Consider the following 13,912-nt stretch of genomic DNA (forward strand, 5'->3'; position numbering starts at 1 on the left):
AGAACTCGGGGCCACACAGGACAGCAGCTAGGCTGGCCAGCGCCAGATCCCTAGGGCGATGGGCTCTGACCGGGAGCTGCAGGAGGTCCTGGGTTCTTGGATGGCGAGGGAGGTGCTGGCACCAGCCTCTGGTCCCCCTTTGTCCTACATCCCCTCCTACCTGGTTTTCACCAAGTAATGTATTATCTGAACCACACTGGCTTGTATTTTTCCAGTTAAGTTAAGCCATAAGCTGGTTTTGTGGCCCAGGCCTTCCTGGGATTGTGGTCAGTCTTTCTGTTCCCTCCCTCCTACCTATCTTCCAATTCTTAATCCTTAACCCATGCCCCCCTGGTACCCTTATCTGGGTGGTACTTGTTTATATGATGGTCCTTTTCTGTTTCTGCTCCTAGAGTCTCTCTCTCCCATGGGCCAGGAGGGAGGCCTGACCCTCTGCCCAGGAAACTTCTAAAGCCTCTGACTTGCTTCACGCTGCAGGATTATAATGGCTATTGCTTGGAGAGCACTTATTAAGTCCTAGACACCATTATAAGTGCTTTTCATTGAGTATCTCAGTTACTCATTCAAATGTATGTATTGAATGTTTATTAAGTGACATCAGCACTTCTTTGGGCCTGGACGCACAGCAGCAAGCAAGACAAAGTTTTTATACCTGTGGAGCTGAGTAGGAGAGATGAACAACAAATGTATAACATACTTTCAGTAGTGCTAAGTGCTAGGAAGAGAAATAAAGTGAATTAAGGTAGCAGAGACAGATAGGGATTTAAGGTGTAGGGCATCTGGGGATGGTAGGTAGGACATCTGGGGATGAGCCTGAATGAAGGGAAGGGGTGATTTCTGACGATAGTGGTGGGAAAAGCATTTCAGGCAGAGGGAACAGCAAGTATGAAGGCCTCAGGTGGGAACATGGTGAGCAAGAGGAAGTGAGTGAGTGGAGGCAACGAGGTCAGAAGGACAATCTGGCTCACACCAAGGAGGGGTGTTGTAGGCCACGACAGAGACTCTGGATATAGTCTACGGAGCTCATGGAGGGAGCTGAGCTTATGAAGTTGATAGAATTTTTCGTGTTCTACAGATGAAGGGGTTGAGGCTGAAAGAAGTCACCCAGTGTTGTAGACCCCACTGTAGACCCCAGTGTTGTACAGACTGACCCCCACTGCCAGGATGCAGGGTCTCAACCCTTCTCCAGGACACCAGTGCTGACATCCCAAAGACTAGCTAAGGGAGGGGACAGGGCTGTCCTTCCACAGGTCCCTCCCAGGCACATGCCAGGGCAGGCGTGGGCTGGCAGGGCTCCTAGAGGGGATCTCAGGTTCCCCACAGTGGGCAGGGTGGCAGTGGCTGAGCATCATGCCAGCTGGACCCAAGGAGGCGCTGACGTGGCACAAATATCCCAGCTCCACACCTGCCCACTGTCGATGAATCGACTGAATCACCCAACTGAAAAATGAACTCGAACCCACAGAAGGTCACCGGGAGCTGGACGTCTGGAGCTGAGGCTGCTGGGCACTGTCGCCCTTACCCCAGCGCTGGGGGCCCAGCTCCAGCCTCTCCCAGATGAACACTTGTGGCTCCAACCCAGGAAGCCCAGGACCTCCTGGGGGTCTTCCATGTTGCTGCCTCCCCTTGCCTTACCTTGGTTGGCACACCTTCTCTCAGGCCCAATGACTCATGCCTTGTCTGTTCTTTCGGGATTTATTTATCAGGTTTTGACTGTGCTCTTAGAACGTTCAAAATCTAGCTGGGCTGGGGGTGCCGGTATGAGGACTTTAGAGTCCATGAGAGTCAGGTACCTAGAGAAATATATAGCTGTACTGGGCATACAGTGTAAACTTCAGGAGGGTAGGATTTTTGTTTCATTCATAGGGCATCCTCAATGCCTAGAATAGAGCCTGGCACATAGTAGGTGCTCATTAAATAGTTGTCCAATGAATGAATACATTCATGAATGAATGGGGCCATGGTTAGGCTAGGCTGGGCACGGAACTAACATGACTGGTGCGGGGGTGGGGGGTTGGTTAGTCTTTCAACTTTGACTGCACATGGGAATCACCTGGAAAGCTTTACAGTCTGCTAACTGGGTCCCACCCCCAGAGATTCGGATTGGACTGCACTGGGGTGCACTGTGGGAACTGGGAGTGATAAAAGCTCCCCAGGAGATTTTAATGTACAGCTGGGGCTGAGCACCTCTGTCCTAGGATTCACAATGGAACACTCCAAGAGCATGGGAGGGGCTACTGCTTCAGAGCCACCTGAAGTCTCCTCCCAGGTGCTCTTTGTTCGGTGAGTAGGGAGGAGAGTCTGTCCCCTTCCTCTGGCATCCTGCCTGCCAAGCCTATGTTGAACACCGCCCCCCCCCTCCGCCTTCCATAGTTCTCCCTATTTCTGCTTCCCTGCCCTCCCACATCTTCCTGGGGACTCACCCCTTTCACCGCTGTCCCTTGCTGCTGCTCCCCTCCTGACCTTGATCAACTTAAAGGGTTGATCAGCCCATCAATTAATTGTGTCCTAATCCAATCTTGGCTTGGTTGGAGAGAGGGCAGTAAATCCAGCTGGGTAATCATGCCCTGATATTTGTGTAGGGATAATTACTATCTCTCAGGCCTCACTTGGTGGCAAGATGAGATGAAAACCCATAAAACACCACTCGGGGCTGTGGCTCATTGTTTCTTGGCTGCACAAGGCTGGCCGCCAGCCAGTCAGCCCCGCCTGTGTCGGCCCCTGCCCCTGGCACGGGCCCCAACCTCTTCCTCTCCCATTCATGCCACTGGCAGGGCTCAACATCAGGGCAGTCTAGGGGCTGGATTCTGGCCTGGCCTCAAAAACCAGTGGGGGCAACATTATGGGCCCAAGGAAAGCTAATGTGTGTGCTCGGGCTGGGGAAGAGGTGGGGAAGGTGAACCCCAGAGCCAGGCAATCACCTGCCTCTAGGAGATTGGGAGGGCCCAGGATGGTGAATACATAAAGTCTGAACTATAGGGTGTTGTCTAGACCAACCGAAGAGGCTGCTGCCATCTGGAAGAGTCCAACGCATGTCCCACCTGGCCCCTTAGGGACATGAGGCTCTGAGTGCCCCAGGAGGACATTATGGCCTGGGACTTCCCAGCAGATGTGGCCCCATGGGAATGGACTTCATTCTAGTGGGCTGAACTCAGGCTTGAGAGAATGGGAGAGTCAAGGGCTGGGAACCATTTTGATATTTAGCCCCAAGTACATAGTCCCCCAACTTGTGCAACACTAGGCACCCACTATGAGTCAGGCTCTCCACTGGGTCCTGAGGACATAGGATTGAGCAAGGCCATGGAGTATCTTTTTTTTCTTTTCTTTTCTTTCTTTCTTTCCTTTTTTTTTTTTTTTACTTATTTAGAGAGAGAGAGAAAGCGAGCATGAGTGGGGGAGGGGCAGAGAGAGAGAGGAGACAGAGAATCCCAAGCAGGCTCTGCACTGTCAGCACAGAGCCCGATGCAGGGCTCAAACCCATGAACCATGAGATCATGACCTGAGCCGAAATGAAGAGTTGGACACTTAACCAACTGAGCCACCCAGGTACCCCAGGGCTTGGGTGTATCTTAATTAAAGGGCGGATCTGGAGTCAGACCCTGGGGTTTGAATCTTGGGACTTACAAGTTTTGTGGCCTTGTGCCAGTCATGTGACCTCTGTGCCTTGGTCTCCTCAGCTATAAAGTGGGATGCCCAGAACCTACCTAAATGAGTTGTTGCAAGGCTTAGATGAGATGATTAATATAAAGTGCTTGGATCTAGGCCTGGCACACAGTAGGTGCTACTTAAGTATTAGCTGTTACCATTATTGTTACTATTACTTAGCCTTCTGGGCATCAATTTTCCTCAGCCATTCCTTGGTTTGTAGGGCCTTGCTACTCAAAGTGTGGTCCCTGGACCAGCAGCATCATCATAGCCTGGGAGTTATGTTAGCAATGCAGGATGTTGGGCCCCATGCAGACTTGCTGAGTCAGAATGTGCATTTATACAAGACCCCCAGGTAAGTCAGATGAGACACTTTGGGCTGGGAAAGGCTCCACGAACTCAAGTCCGTCTTCTTCCAAGTTGTATCCCCAGCCTCTAGTACCTCTAGTCTGGAATGGAGTTGGTGCTCAGCAGGAATTTGTGGCGTGAATAAATGAGCTCAGCTAAAAGCTGTGGGGGGCCCTTGAAGGATTTCAAAGCATTTTGAAAGGTCCCCTAGAAGCAGCATAGAGGGCGATTCCAGGGGGCCATCTGTCCAGTGAGCAGTGGAGGGAAAGGAGGGGAGGGGTTAGGAGGACTGGGGGGCAAGGAGGACAGAAAGTCTGAGGGAGAGAATGGGTCTCCTCCATTCATGGTCCAAAGTTTCTAGGCCCAGGGCCTGGGAGCTGAGAACAAGCTTCATTTACAAGAGAAGAAGGGGTCCTCCTGGGGGTCTCTGCTGGGACAGAGAGAGGTGCTGGAGGCAGCAGGGGTCTACGCCTGGGGGAGCCCGTGACAGTAGCCTGAGGAAGGCCAGGGCCCGGAAGGCCCTACCTCCAGCTGGTGTTGGGAGGAAGAGGGTGGGAAGCAGGAAGAGGCCCAGGGCCCCACACCCTTACCTGAGAAGGCATTATTGGTGTTGAGGAAGTAGATCTCCTCACGGCCATCCCCGTCAATGTCGCAGGCTGTGACCCCGATAGCATTCCCTTGCCGGTCCCGCAGTGCATAGTAAGGGGAGCTGCGCTCATCCACTGCGATGTTCACCAGTCGCTTTTGGGCCCGGTCATACTTCAGAACCAGGTTGGGGCCGTTGTACCTGGAGGAGGTAGGGGGAGGGGGTGTTGAGGAGGAGCAGCTGGGCTCACCTGGGGTCCCTGCCCCCCCTCCCCCCTCAGCAATGGGGCTTGGAAAATCCTCCCAGACAGGTCAGTAGGGGGGGGGGGGCGCAATTCAGTCCTGGCTCATTTAGGAGTCCCTGGGTGTTTGGTGAGTGTCCCTGAATCAGATACAGACTCACTTAAAGTAAGAGTCAGCTGGGCCCACATGGGACACAGTATGAGAAGCAGAGTGGCACAGAGGGACGGGAAGCCCGTGACAATCCCCTTACCACGGGCTTCACTGAAGAAAATGACCACCCCCCTAGATCTACCTTGCCCATTTCAATGTAAAAGACACTTTCATATTGATGATCTCACTAATTTAAATCTAATACGCAAGTGGGGTGGGCATGGGAGGTTGTATTACTAATGCTTTTCACAGACGAGGCAACCGATGAGCTGCACTGGAGAAAATGAGGGTCAGGGTGCCGTTCCCCAAGGTAATGCAGCTAGTAAGTGTCAGGTGCCAGGTCCTGGACGCAGGCACTTGCTGCACAAACGAGCCCTGGAAGAGCAGAGGCTTTGTTGCTGAGGTTTGGAATGACTCTTTCCTGACAGAGCCCAGGCATTTAAACACAGTAGCATGAAATGGGCACCTCTGAACGGAGATTACAAACACATTGAAAGTCAGTGGGTGGATCCGTTGGGTCTCTTTTTCTAAGGGACTCCATATGAAAGATTAAAATGCTCATCTATTGTCATCTCTCTGGTCTCATTCTCCTGCAGCCACTCAGCCTCTTGCTGCACTGAAGCCCCAGGCATGTTCTTGCCTCAGGGACTTTGCATCTGCTGTTCCCTCTGCCCAGGAACCATTTCCTCCAGATATCCACGCGGCTGTCTCCCTGGCTCTGTTGTTGCTTCTCAGTGAGGCCTTCCTGCCACATTCCTGAAACCTGCAAACACTCCCCACCCCACTACTCTTATCCCTCATCCCTGCTCTCTTCCCCTGAAGCTTTTACTAGCGGCAGACCGTTCCCTATCTTCTTGTTTATCTCTTCCTTCTCCGTCTGATCCCACTAGAATATCAGCTCCAAGGGCAGAAGTTTTTTGTCTGTTTCGTTCGCCAGGGCTTAAAACAGTCCCTGACACATAATAGGTGCTCAATAAATACTTGTTGAATGATTGAACGAATGAAACCTCAGAATCCACGTCTGAGTCATAAGGGTTTAGGTGTCCCACAGTTGATTTCTTCCCATTGCCTTTCCATCTGTGGAAAGCACCATGCCCAAGGTCACCCTCGGGAGGCATAGCCGTGAATGTCTGAAGACCTTCTCCCGCCTCTAGGGAACACCAGCTCGCCAGGCTCTCCTAAGGAACCCGGCCAACGTCCATCCATTAGTCCCAGCCTCCTGCTTTTGTTTTAACCTAAGCGTGTACATCCTGAGTGACGTTTAGCTGCAGGCCTCCGGCTGTCCTGGCCCAGAACACTCAGGGGGTGGGGATGGGGTGAGCGGAAAGACCTCGCCAAGGTCTTTGAGAGAAATCACTTCTTGTTTTCCTGAAACTGATCCAACTTGGGCCTCTCCTCCATCACTGAGATGCAGAGCTTGTGAAGTTTGGGGAATGCTGAGCAACTGGCCGGGCGCATTTTGGCACCCACAGTGTGTTCAGGTGGGGCGGGGGTGCAGAGCTCACTGGGAGCTGCGTCAGCACCCAGTGATGGAAGGTCGTGCCTTGCACGCCTTGATGAACAGTGTCTGAGGTCTGCAAGTCGAGGGCACGGCATGACCCATGGGGCGCGTCTGGGCAGGAGAGACAGAACACTTGGGTTCCAGCACCGGCAGCAGCTGGCTCCCGCCCCCAGGGATAGGAAGTGCCAGGATGCTGCACACTAGTCCTCCAAGCCCCCAGGTCTCCTGGTTGCTACCATCTTACTGCTCCTCACAAGACACCACAGTCCTAGAGCCCAGGGCTCATTAAAAGCACTATCAGATGCATTGTTTCACCTCAGCCCCAAAGAACGAGGGTTGATAAGGCATTTTCCTAGAAAAGGAAACTGAGGGTCAGGGAGGCAGTGAGCTGTCCAAGGTTACACAGCTGGTACGTGGCCGTGCCAGGCCTCTAACTGTCTCCAGGGTCTAAATCCCGTGTTCTTTCCACACTGCCCATGGTGTCAACGCTCCCGGTTCTCTGATTTATCTTTCTGGTGACTTCCCCCAAAGTAGCGACCATGAGAAATGCCCATGAAGGAGGAGATAGTAGCCTGCCATTCCCACGGCACTTGCACGTTCTCATCCTCGATCTCATTTACTTTTCCCAGGTCCTGACTTTCCCCCAGATTGGTTTTGTAACCTCGGGCTGGTCAGTTTCCCTTGCTAGGTTCTGGGTTTCTGTTCTGCAAACTGGACTAACTCAGGGGTCACAACACATGTCGACAAATGTGGCCACAGGGAGGTAGGGGCCTGGCTCTGTGCAAATTGGAGGCCAGTCCTTTGGCCCTGAAGCCTCGGTGGCAGGTGTGCCCACTGAGCAGGGGGTCCCTGTTCCCCCATGGTGGTGGCCCTGGGGGAGCAGATGGCCCTGAATCATCTCTTCTTTGGAGAGCTTGGGGGTGCTAGTTCCAGGGCATTCCCTAGGGGTTAGCGGGGTGGGGTTACCAGGCAGGTTCAAGTTCCTCCATCTGTTACGGAAGGGGTAGGTGCCGTGGAGTCCTGCCTAAACCTAACTGGCGGCCTGGGGCGAATCTTGACACTGTGGCCCCTTCCCTCCCACCACCCCCCCTAAGGACGACAGACACGAAGCCAAACCAACAGATCCTACTAGGCTTCCCAAAAAGCCCTGATGCGAAGCCAGAAGTAAATGCAGAGTTGACCGTCCTGCCTCCACCCAGGCTGCCCCTTGCTGGGTCTGCCGGACTGACATCTGGGCCTCCCACAATCCTCCCCCAGGATAACCAGTCTCATCCCCTCCCCTCTTCTCCCCGGAGCAGATGCTCCTGTCGGGTTCCTCACCACCCGCCCCCCACCCCCAAACAGTCTCTGCCTTCTCCAGCTCCTGTGACTTTGCTCAGCTGCAGCTGCCCCCTTCCGTGGGGAATGGTCTCTCCCTCCCGCCCTCCCCCGCAGCCTGCCCCTACCGACTGCCTCTTTGCCTGGATGCGCTCTCTTCTCTGGGTACCCGGTGTTTTGCACCTCGCTTATTCCTGCGAGGGCAGAGCTGTTTGTGTTCCAACATCCCTTCCCTTCGTTACAACATATGCTTCTCGAGCCCAGGAAGCATGTGGCTACATCTCTGCATTTGCTGTGCCTACAGCGATCCTTGGCATTGAGAAGGTGCTCCACAAATGTCTGTCCAACGTATGAGTGAGTGAGAGGATGAAAATAATCACGAGAAGCATCAATAGAGCAGTCATCACGTGCCAAGCACCCTTCTGAGCGCCGTATACCCACCATCGCACTTCACCCTCATGGATTTTACAGGATTTTACAGATGTGGACACCGAGGCTCCGAGGTTGGCCACAGTCACTAACCCACCCACGGTCTCTCTGGGTGGCGGTCCCCATGTTGACAAGCCTCAGGGGCTGGAGGTGAGGGATGTGAAATGTCACATATCCTCTGACACCTGCCAGAAATCGTTGGTTTCTTCCAGAAATTCAGGAAGAGCCGAGGCTCAGTTAAAGGGGCTTGGGAAGTGGGACAGGGTCTTGTGTTCTTGAAAAGCAGCCGTGACTTCATAACATCAAAGCTGGGCCAGCAGGCAGAAGTGACTGGCTTGGTGGCAACTGGAAAACCTGCCTGAGAGACACTGGTAGGGCACAACCCATACCGTGTGAGTGCCAGCTAATTCTGGTGCCCGTCCTCTGGGACAGGACTGCTGTGGACAGGGAGGGCCTTTGGGTTAGGGGAGGAGAGCAGTGTGGGCACGGGGGCCTGGCCCTGCCCCTTCCTGGCTGTGACCTTGAACATGTCCCTTACTGCCTCATCCCTAACTCAGGGCTGCTACGTACCTCATGGCATGGCTGTAAGGCTGAGACAGTGTGTGTGATAACACTCGGTAAGCTGTGAAGAGTTACACAATTCTAAGTTCTCATCGTTATGAAAAGTAACACAAAAGCTGAGGCACAATCTCGCTCTTCACTGATCATTTTGAGTTTCCAAACACACCCTAGTGTTTCTTTTTTTTTTAAGTTTATTTATTTTGAGCGAGAGAGACAGAGACAGAGAGAGACAGAGACAGTATGAGAGGGGGAGGGGCAGAGAGAGAGGGGGAGAGAGAATCCCAAGCAGGCTCTGCACCCACGAACCATGAGATCATGCCCTGGGCCAAGATCAATAATCAGATGCTTAGCAGGCTGAGCCCCGGCCCCCCTCCGCTCCTTGTATCTCTTATCCCAAACACCTCACCCTTGATCTCTCATCCTCTGCAGCGTGTTTCTTTCTTCCCTTTCACGACCAAACTTCTTGGATACTTGTCTTCACAGGTGGTCCTCGTTCTCTCATCACCCATTCACCCCACCCCCACCCCCATTCCCCCCAACTCCAGCAAAGCCACTCTTATTACTGTCACAGGTGGCTTTCATGGGGCCACATCTGGGGACAGGCTTTCGGTCCTCATCTCCCTCGGCATCCCAGCTGCACCCGGTGTGCGGGCCTGCTCTCTCTCCACTCCCTCTTGAAACACCCTGCACTCTTGGCTTTGAGGACGCATGCTGTCCTGGCTCCTTTCCCTCTCTGGTTCCCCTTCCTTTTCCTCTTTACAGGTTCTTCCTTCTCTCCCTGCTCCTGGGCCCCTTTCTCCTCTCTCTGTCCCCTTCCACTGGTGGATGACATCCATTCCCACGACCGACAACCCCCACATTTCCATCCCCGACCCGAATCCCTAGTCCGAGCACAGACTCCTACATCCGACGGCCTGCCTGACATTTCCCCTTGCATGCTCCGCACTAGCCTCCGATGGAACGTGCCCAAAACGGAAGTATGATTGTTCGGCAACCCCCTTCCCTGCAACGGGCACCCTGGTGCCAGCCTTGCTCTTCCACCCCCTTGTCTTCACATCTAATTCATCGGCCAATCTTGTCATTTCTACCTCCTAAAATATTTCTAATGCTTTCTCTTCTTTCCTCACTCACTGTCACCATCTCTGGAGAGTCTCCTTCCACTGCTTCCCCTCCGGCCCCTAAAATCTAACCATTCCCCCACACTGTAGCCAGAAACATTTTTGAAACACGTAAACCAGATCAGCCACTCTCCTGCTTAAAACCCTTTGGTGGCCCCCTTTAATGTTGGAATGACCCCTCACTATGCCTGGCCTGGGAGCCTGGCTCGGTCTGTTGCCGCCTTGCTGACCTCCTCCAACCATGCTGGTCTCCTTTCAGTTCCTGGTGCCACCTCAGCCCCATGACCTCTTGCTTTGTCCTAGGAAGTGTCCTCCATTTCCCTCCTGCTTTGTCCTAGGCTGGCTCCTGCTCACCCTCTGGGTCCCACCTTGAAAGGCAGCTCAGAGAGATCATTCCCTCCCCAGTATTCCAATCCAATCGTGCACCCACTGCTCTGCTCTCGTTCAGGTGCATAGTTATTGCCCGTTTCTCCCAGTAAACCATAAGCTCTGTGAGGGCAGGGACGGTGTCTGCTTTGTTCATCCCCATCACTGAGTACATAGTGAACGCTCAATAAATACTTGCCGAGTGAACAAAAGAGAAGAAGCTGTGGAAGGTATGGGATCATTACTGGGTGGGTGAGCAAAAATCAACTTTGATTTCCTATTTTTACTAGTTCCCACAAGATGTGTACAGACATAGTAATGACAATGAGGAGGCTGGGGGCTGGTGCCCTGGGTAAGGATGGGACAGAACAACAAAGTGTTCTAGAAAGATACAGAGGATCTACCTTCTTTTCTGTTGAGAATCATTGACCCATGTGAAAAAAGAAGTCACTTAGGCAGTTACATAAAGGGAAGCCAGATAAAAGGACATAATAATTACTGGGTATCTACTGAATATTAGATATTGTGCTAAGGAATTTACATGTGATATCTCATTGTACATAAATGGAAATTTAAAAAATATACAGCATATAAAATATGAAAAATATATAAAATATGCTATATCTATTTTGAAAATTAAGAACAGGAAAATTTTTTCATTCTAAAAGGAAATAATGAAAAATATGCAGCTATTCAACATTATAGTCAGGGGAGAGGCAGGGCAGAAAGAAGAGAAAGATGTATGTATATACAAAGAAACAAGATAGAGACACACAAGAATGCACACAGATGAAAACTGAGGGTCAGTGAAACCCTGAGCACAGACAGAAAATCACATACATAAACACAGATAAAGAGAATGGCCCATATAGAAACAGAGACACATGGATAAGGGGATATGAAGACCTACAGAAACAAATAGAGAGACTCCTGGAAGGACATAAAGTCATGGAAATACCAACAGGACTCTGAGACATTATCACGGAGAAACAATCCATCTTGTGGCCATCTTGGGCATGTCCTCTACAGAGTTTTAAAGCTGTGTGGCATTTTCACAACTATGGGCATAAGGGGGTATTTAATTTTTGTTCACTTCAATATCCTTATTTATTTATTTTATTTTTAAAGATTTATTTATTTATTTTGAGAGAGAAAGAGAGAGAGAAAGAGAGAGAGAGAGAGAGAGAGAGAGAGAGAGAGACAGGGAGAGAGACAGGGAGAGAGTGAGAGAATCCCAAGCAGGCTTTGCACTGTCAGCACCAAGCCCCACGTGGGTTTGAACTCATGAACCATGAGATCATGACCTGAGCCGAAATGAAGAGCTGGATGCTTAACCGACTGGGCCACCCAGGTGACCCTCAATATCCTCATTTATAGATGAAAAAAATGATTTTCAGAGAAGAGTGACTTTCTGACAGTCAAAAGCTAATTATTAGACAAAATAAAGTGAAAGACATACTCATTCCTTAGTCTAAAGCAGGGAACAGCAAAACTATGGCCTTTGGGCCACATATGGCCTGCTACCTATTTTTGTAAAAAAAGTTTATTGCGGGGCGCCTGGGTGGCTCAGTCGGTTAAGCAACCGACTTCGGCTCAGGTCATGATCTCGCGGTCCGTGAGTTCAAGCCCCGCGTCAGGTTCTGTGCTGACAGCTCAGAGCCTGGAGCCTATTTCAGATTCTGTGTCTCCCTCTCTCTGACCCTCCCCCATTCATGCTCTGTCTCTCTCTGTCTCAAAAATAAATAAACATTAAAAAAAAATTAAAAAAAAAAGTTTTATTGAGACACAGACATGTTCACTCATTGATGTATTTTCTATGGCTGTTTTTCACTTTTCCTATACAGCAGAGTTGAGGAGTTGAGGAGTTGCGACAGACTGTAAACCTCCGAAGTTGACAATATTTACCATTTGGCTCTTTGCAGAAAAAGATTTCCAACCCCTGGCTTAAAGGACTGTCAGCCTTATTTTATAGTTATATTACAAGTTCTAAGTGATCATTATCATAACAGAATGCAAAATTAGAATAAGCTCTAGTAAAAATTAATTTGGAGTCAGCACTTGGGAATACACAGTTTTCTGACACAAGTATTTCAGGGTGAGTATAGGTGAAATGGAAGGAACATTTTAGGTTTGAGGATGGAGATTGTGAGGTGAAATAATGTGTGGGGATAAAAGGGGTTGAGAAGAGTTGCCTAAGGTGAACAGGGTCCCCTATATGGTGGTTTATTTAAGGATAAGAAATGAACAAAAGCATGTTCCCTTTAAGTGAGTGAAGAAGTTAAACGTGGTGTGATAGATGACCTCCAAAGATGGTTGCCATGATTTTCTTTCTTCTCTGTATTCACATGTTACTCCACTCATCAAGAAGTAGAATCTGTTTTGCCTCCCCTTGAATCTGGGCAGGCTCTGTGACTTGCCTCGATTGCAGAATATGGTGGAATGGAAGCGATGTTGAGCCAGTTCAGGGCCTAGCCTGTAGGAGACCTACCAGCTTCCCCTTGGTCTCTGGGGGAAGCCAGTCACCATGTAAGAAATTTAACTACCTTGAGACAACCATGCTCTGAGAAAGCCCAGTCTAGCCCGCTGGAGAGACCATCTGGAAGATCACCTACACACTAGATACCTGAGTGAGGACCTCACGGGCTGTCCAGTCCAGCCAAGCCTACACTTGAAAACAGCCTAGTCGGTGACACCAACTAATGGCCTGTGGAGCAGAAGAATGACCCAGCTGAGCCCTACCCAAATTTCTGACCCACAGAATTGTGAGAAATCAGAAATTATTTTTAAGCTACTAAATTTTTGGAATAAGATTCAGATAATGACCTATCATTTCAGATCTAAGGGGAAGAGGAGCTTTCTCTCCTGGAAAGTAGGAAAGAGTATTTGTAAATCAGTGGAATTCTCTAGGACAGCCATTTCAGTTCACAGTAGGCATGTCTCCCCAAGGAAGGCCTGGATGCATTGGGGTGATACTTGGATCTCAGAATTTCTAATGGTCTGTGCAGAGGCTGAGAGTGGAAGGGTAATGAGAAATACAGGGATTTGAGGTACCTGGGTGGCTCAGTTGGTTAAGTGCCCAACTCTTGGTTTTGGCTCAGGTCATGATCTCATGGTTTGTGAGTTCGAGCCCTGCATCAGGCTCTATGCTGACAGCGTGGAGCCTGCTTGAGATCCTCTCTCTCTCTCTCTCTCTCTCTCTCTGCCCCTCCCCCACTTGTGCATTCTCTCTCTCTCTCTCAAAATAAATACATAAACTTAAAAAAAAAAGAAATACAGGGATTCCAGACAACCCTGTTTTTCCTATTCCTCTTTCTCATTCTTTATAAATTGCATGTTTATCTTGTTCTTTCCTTTCTAGACAAATCTGTTGAATGTACAATGTTGAACATAGATAATTTGTTTGGAAATATGTGTAACGCTCTTTTTTTTTTCCTTTTTTACATATTTAATTGTTTGAAAGTTGTTGAGGTTAAATAGGACCAGAAAACACATGGGAAGACATTTAAACAGGAGATTTACAGATTGTATTCTGTACGAGGATATATCCAGAGGCCAGATATTAGCTTAAAGGAATGGAGACTTTGGCAGTGGGAGGGTTCTAGGCATCATGAGAAATCTGGGGCTGGGGACTTTATAGTGGAGTAAATTG

At 50.2% G+C, this 13,912-nt stretch overlaps 1 protein-coding gene across 3 annotated transcripts in view; it reads right to left on the minus strand.

Annotated features, from left to right (window-relative positions):
• Positions 1 to 13,912, minus strand: part of CRTAC1 (cartilage acidic protein 1) — a 158,386-nt gene that overhangs the window by 69,504 nt on the left and 74,970 nt on the right. For all 3 annotated transcript variants that reach the window (XM_049645533.1, XM_049645531.1, XM_049645532.1), the window contains exon 3: positions 4,584 to 4,780. In XM_049645533.1, the coding sequence (XP_049501490.1) occupies positions 4,584 to 4,780 (197 nt within the window). The remainder of the gene's footprint in view (positions 1 to 4,583; positions 4,781 to 13,912) is intronic.

The sequence above is a fragment of the Panthera uncia genome, chromosome D2, assembly GCF_023721935.1.
Source record: "Panthera uncia isolate 11264 chromosome D2, Puncia_PCG_1.0, whole genome shotgun sequence".
Lineage (NCBI taxonomy): Eukaryota > Metazoa > Chordata > Mammalia > Carnivora > Felidae > Panthera > Panthera uncia.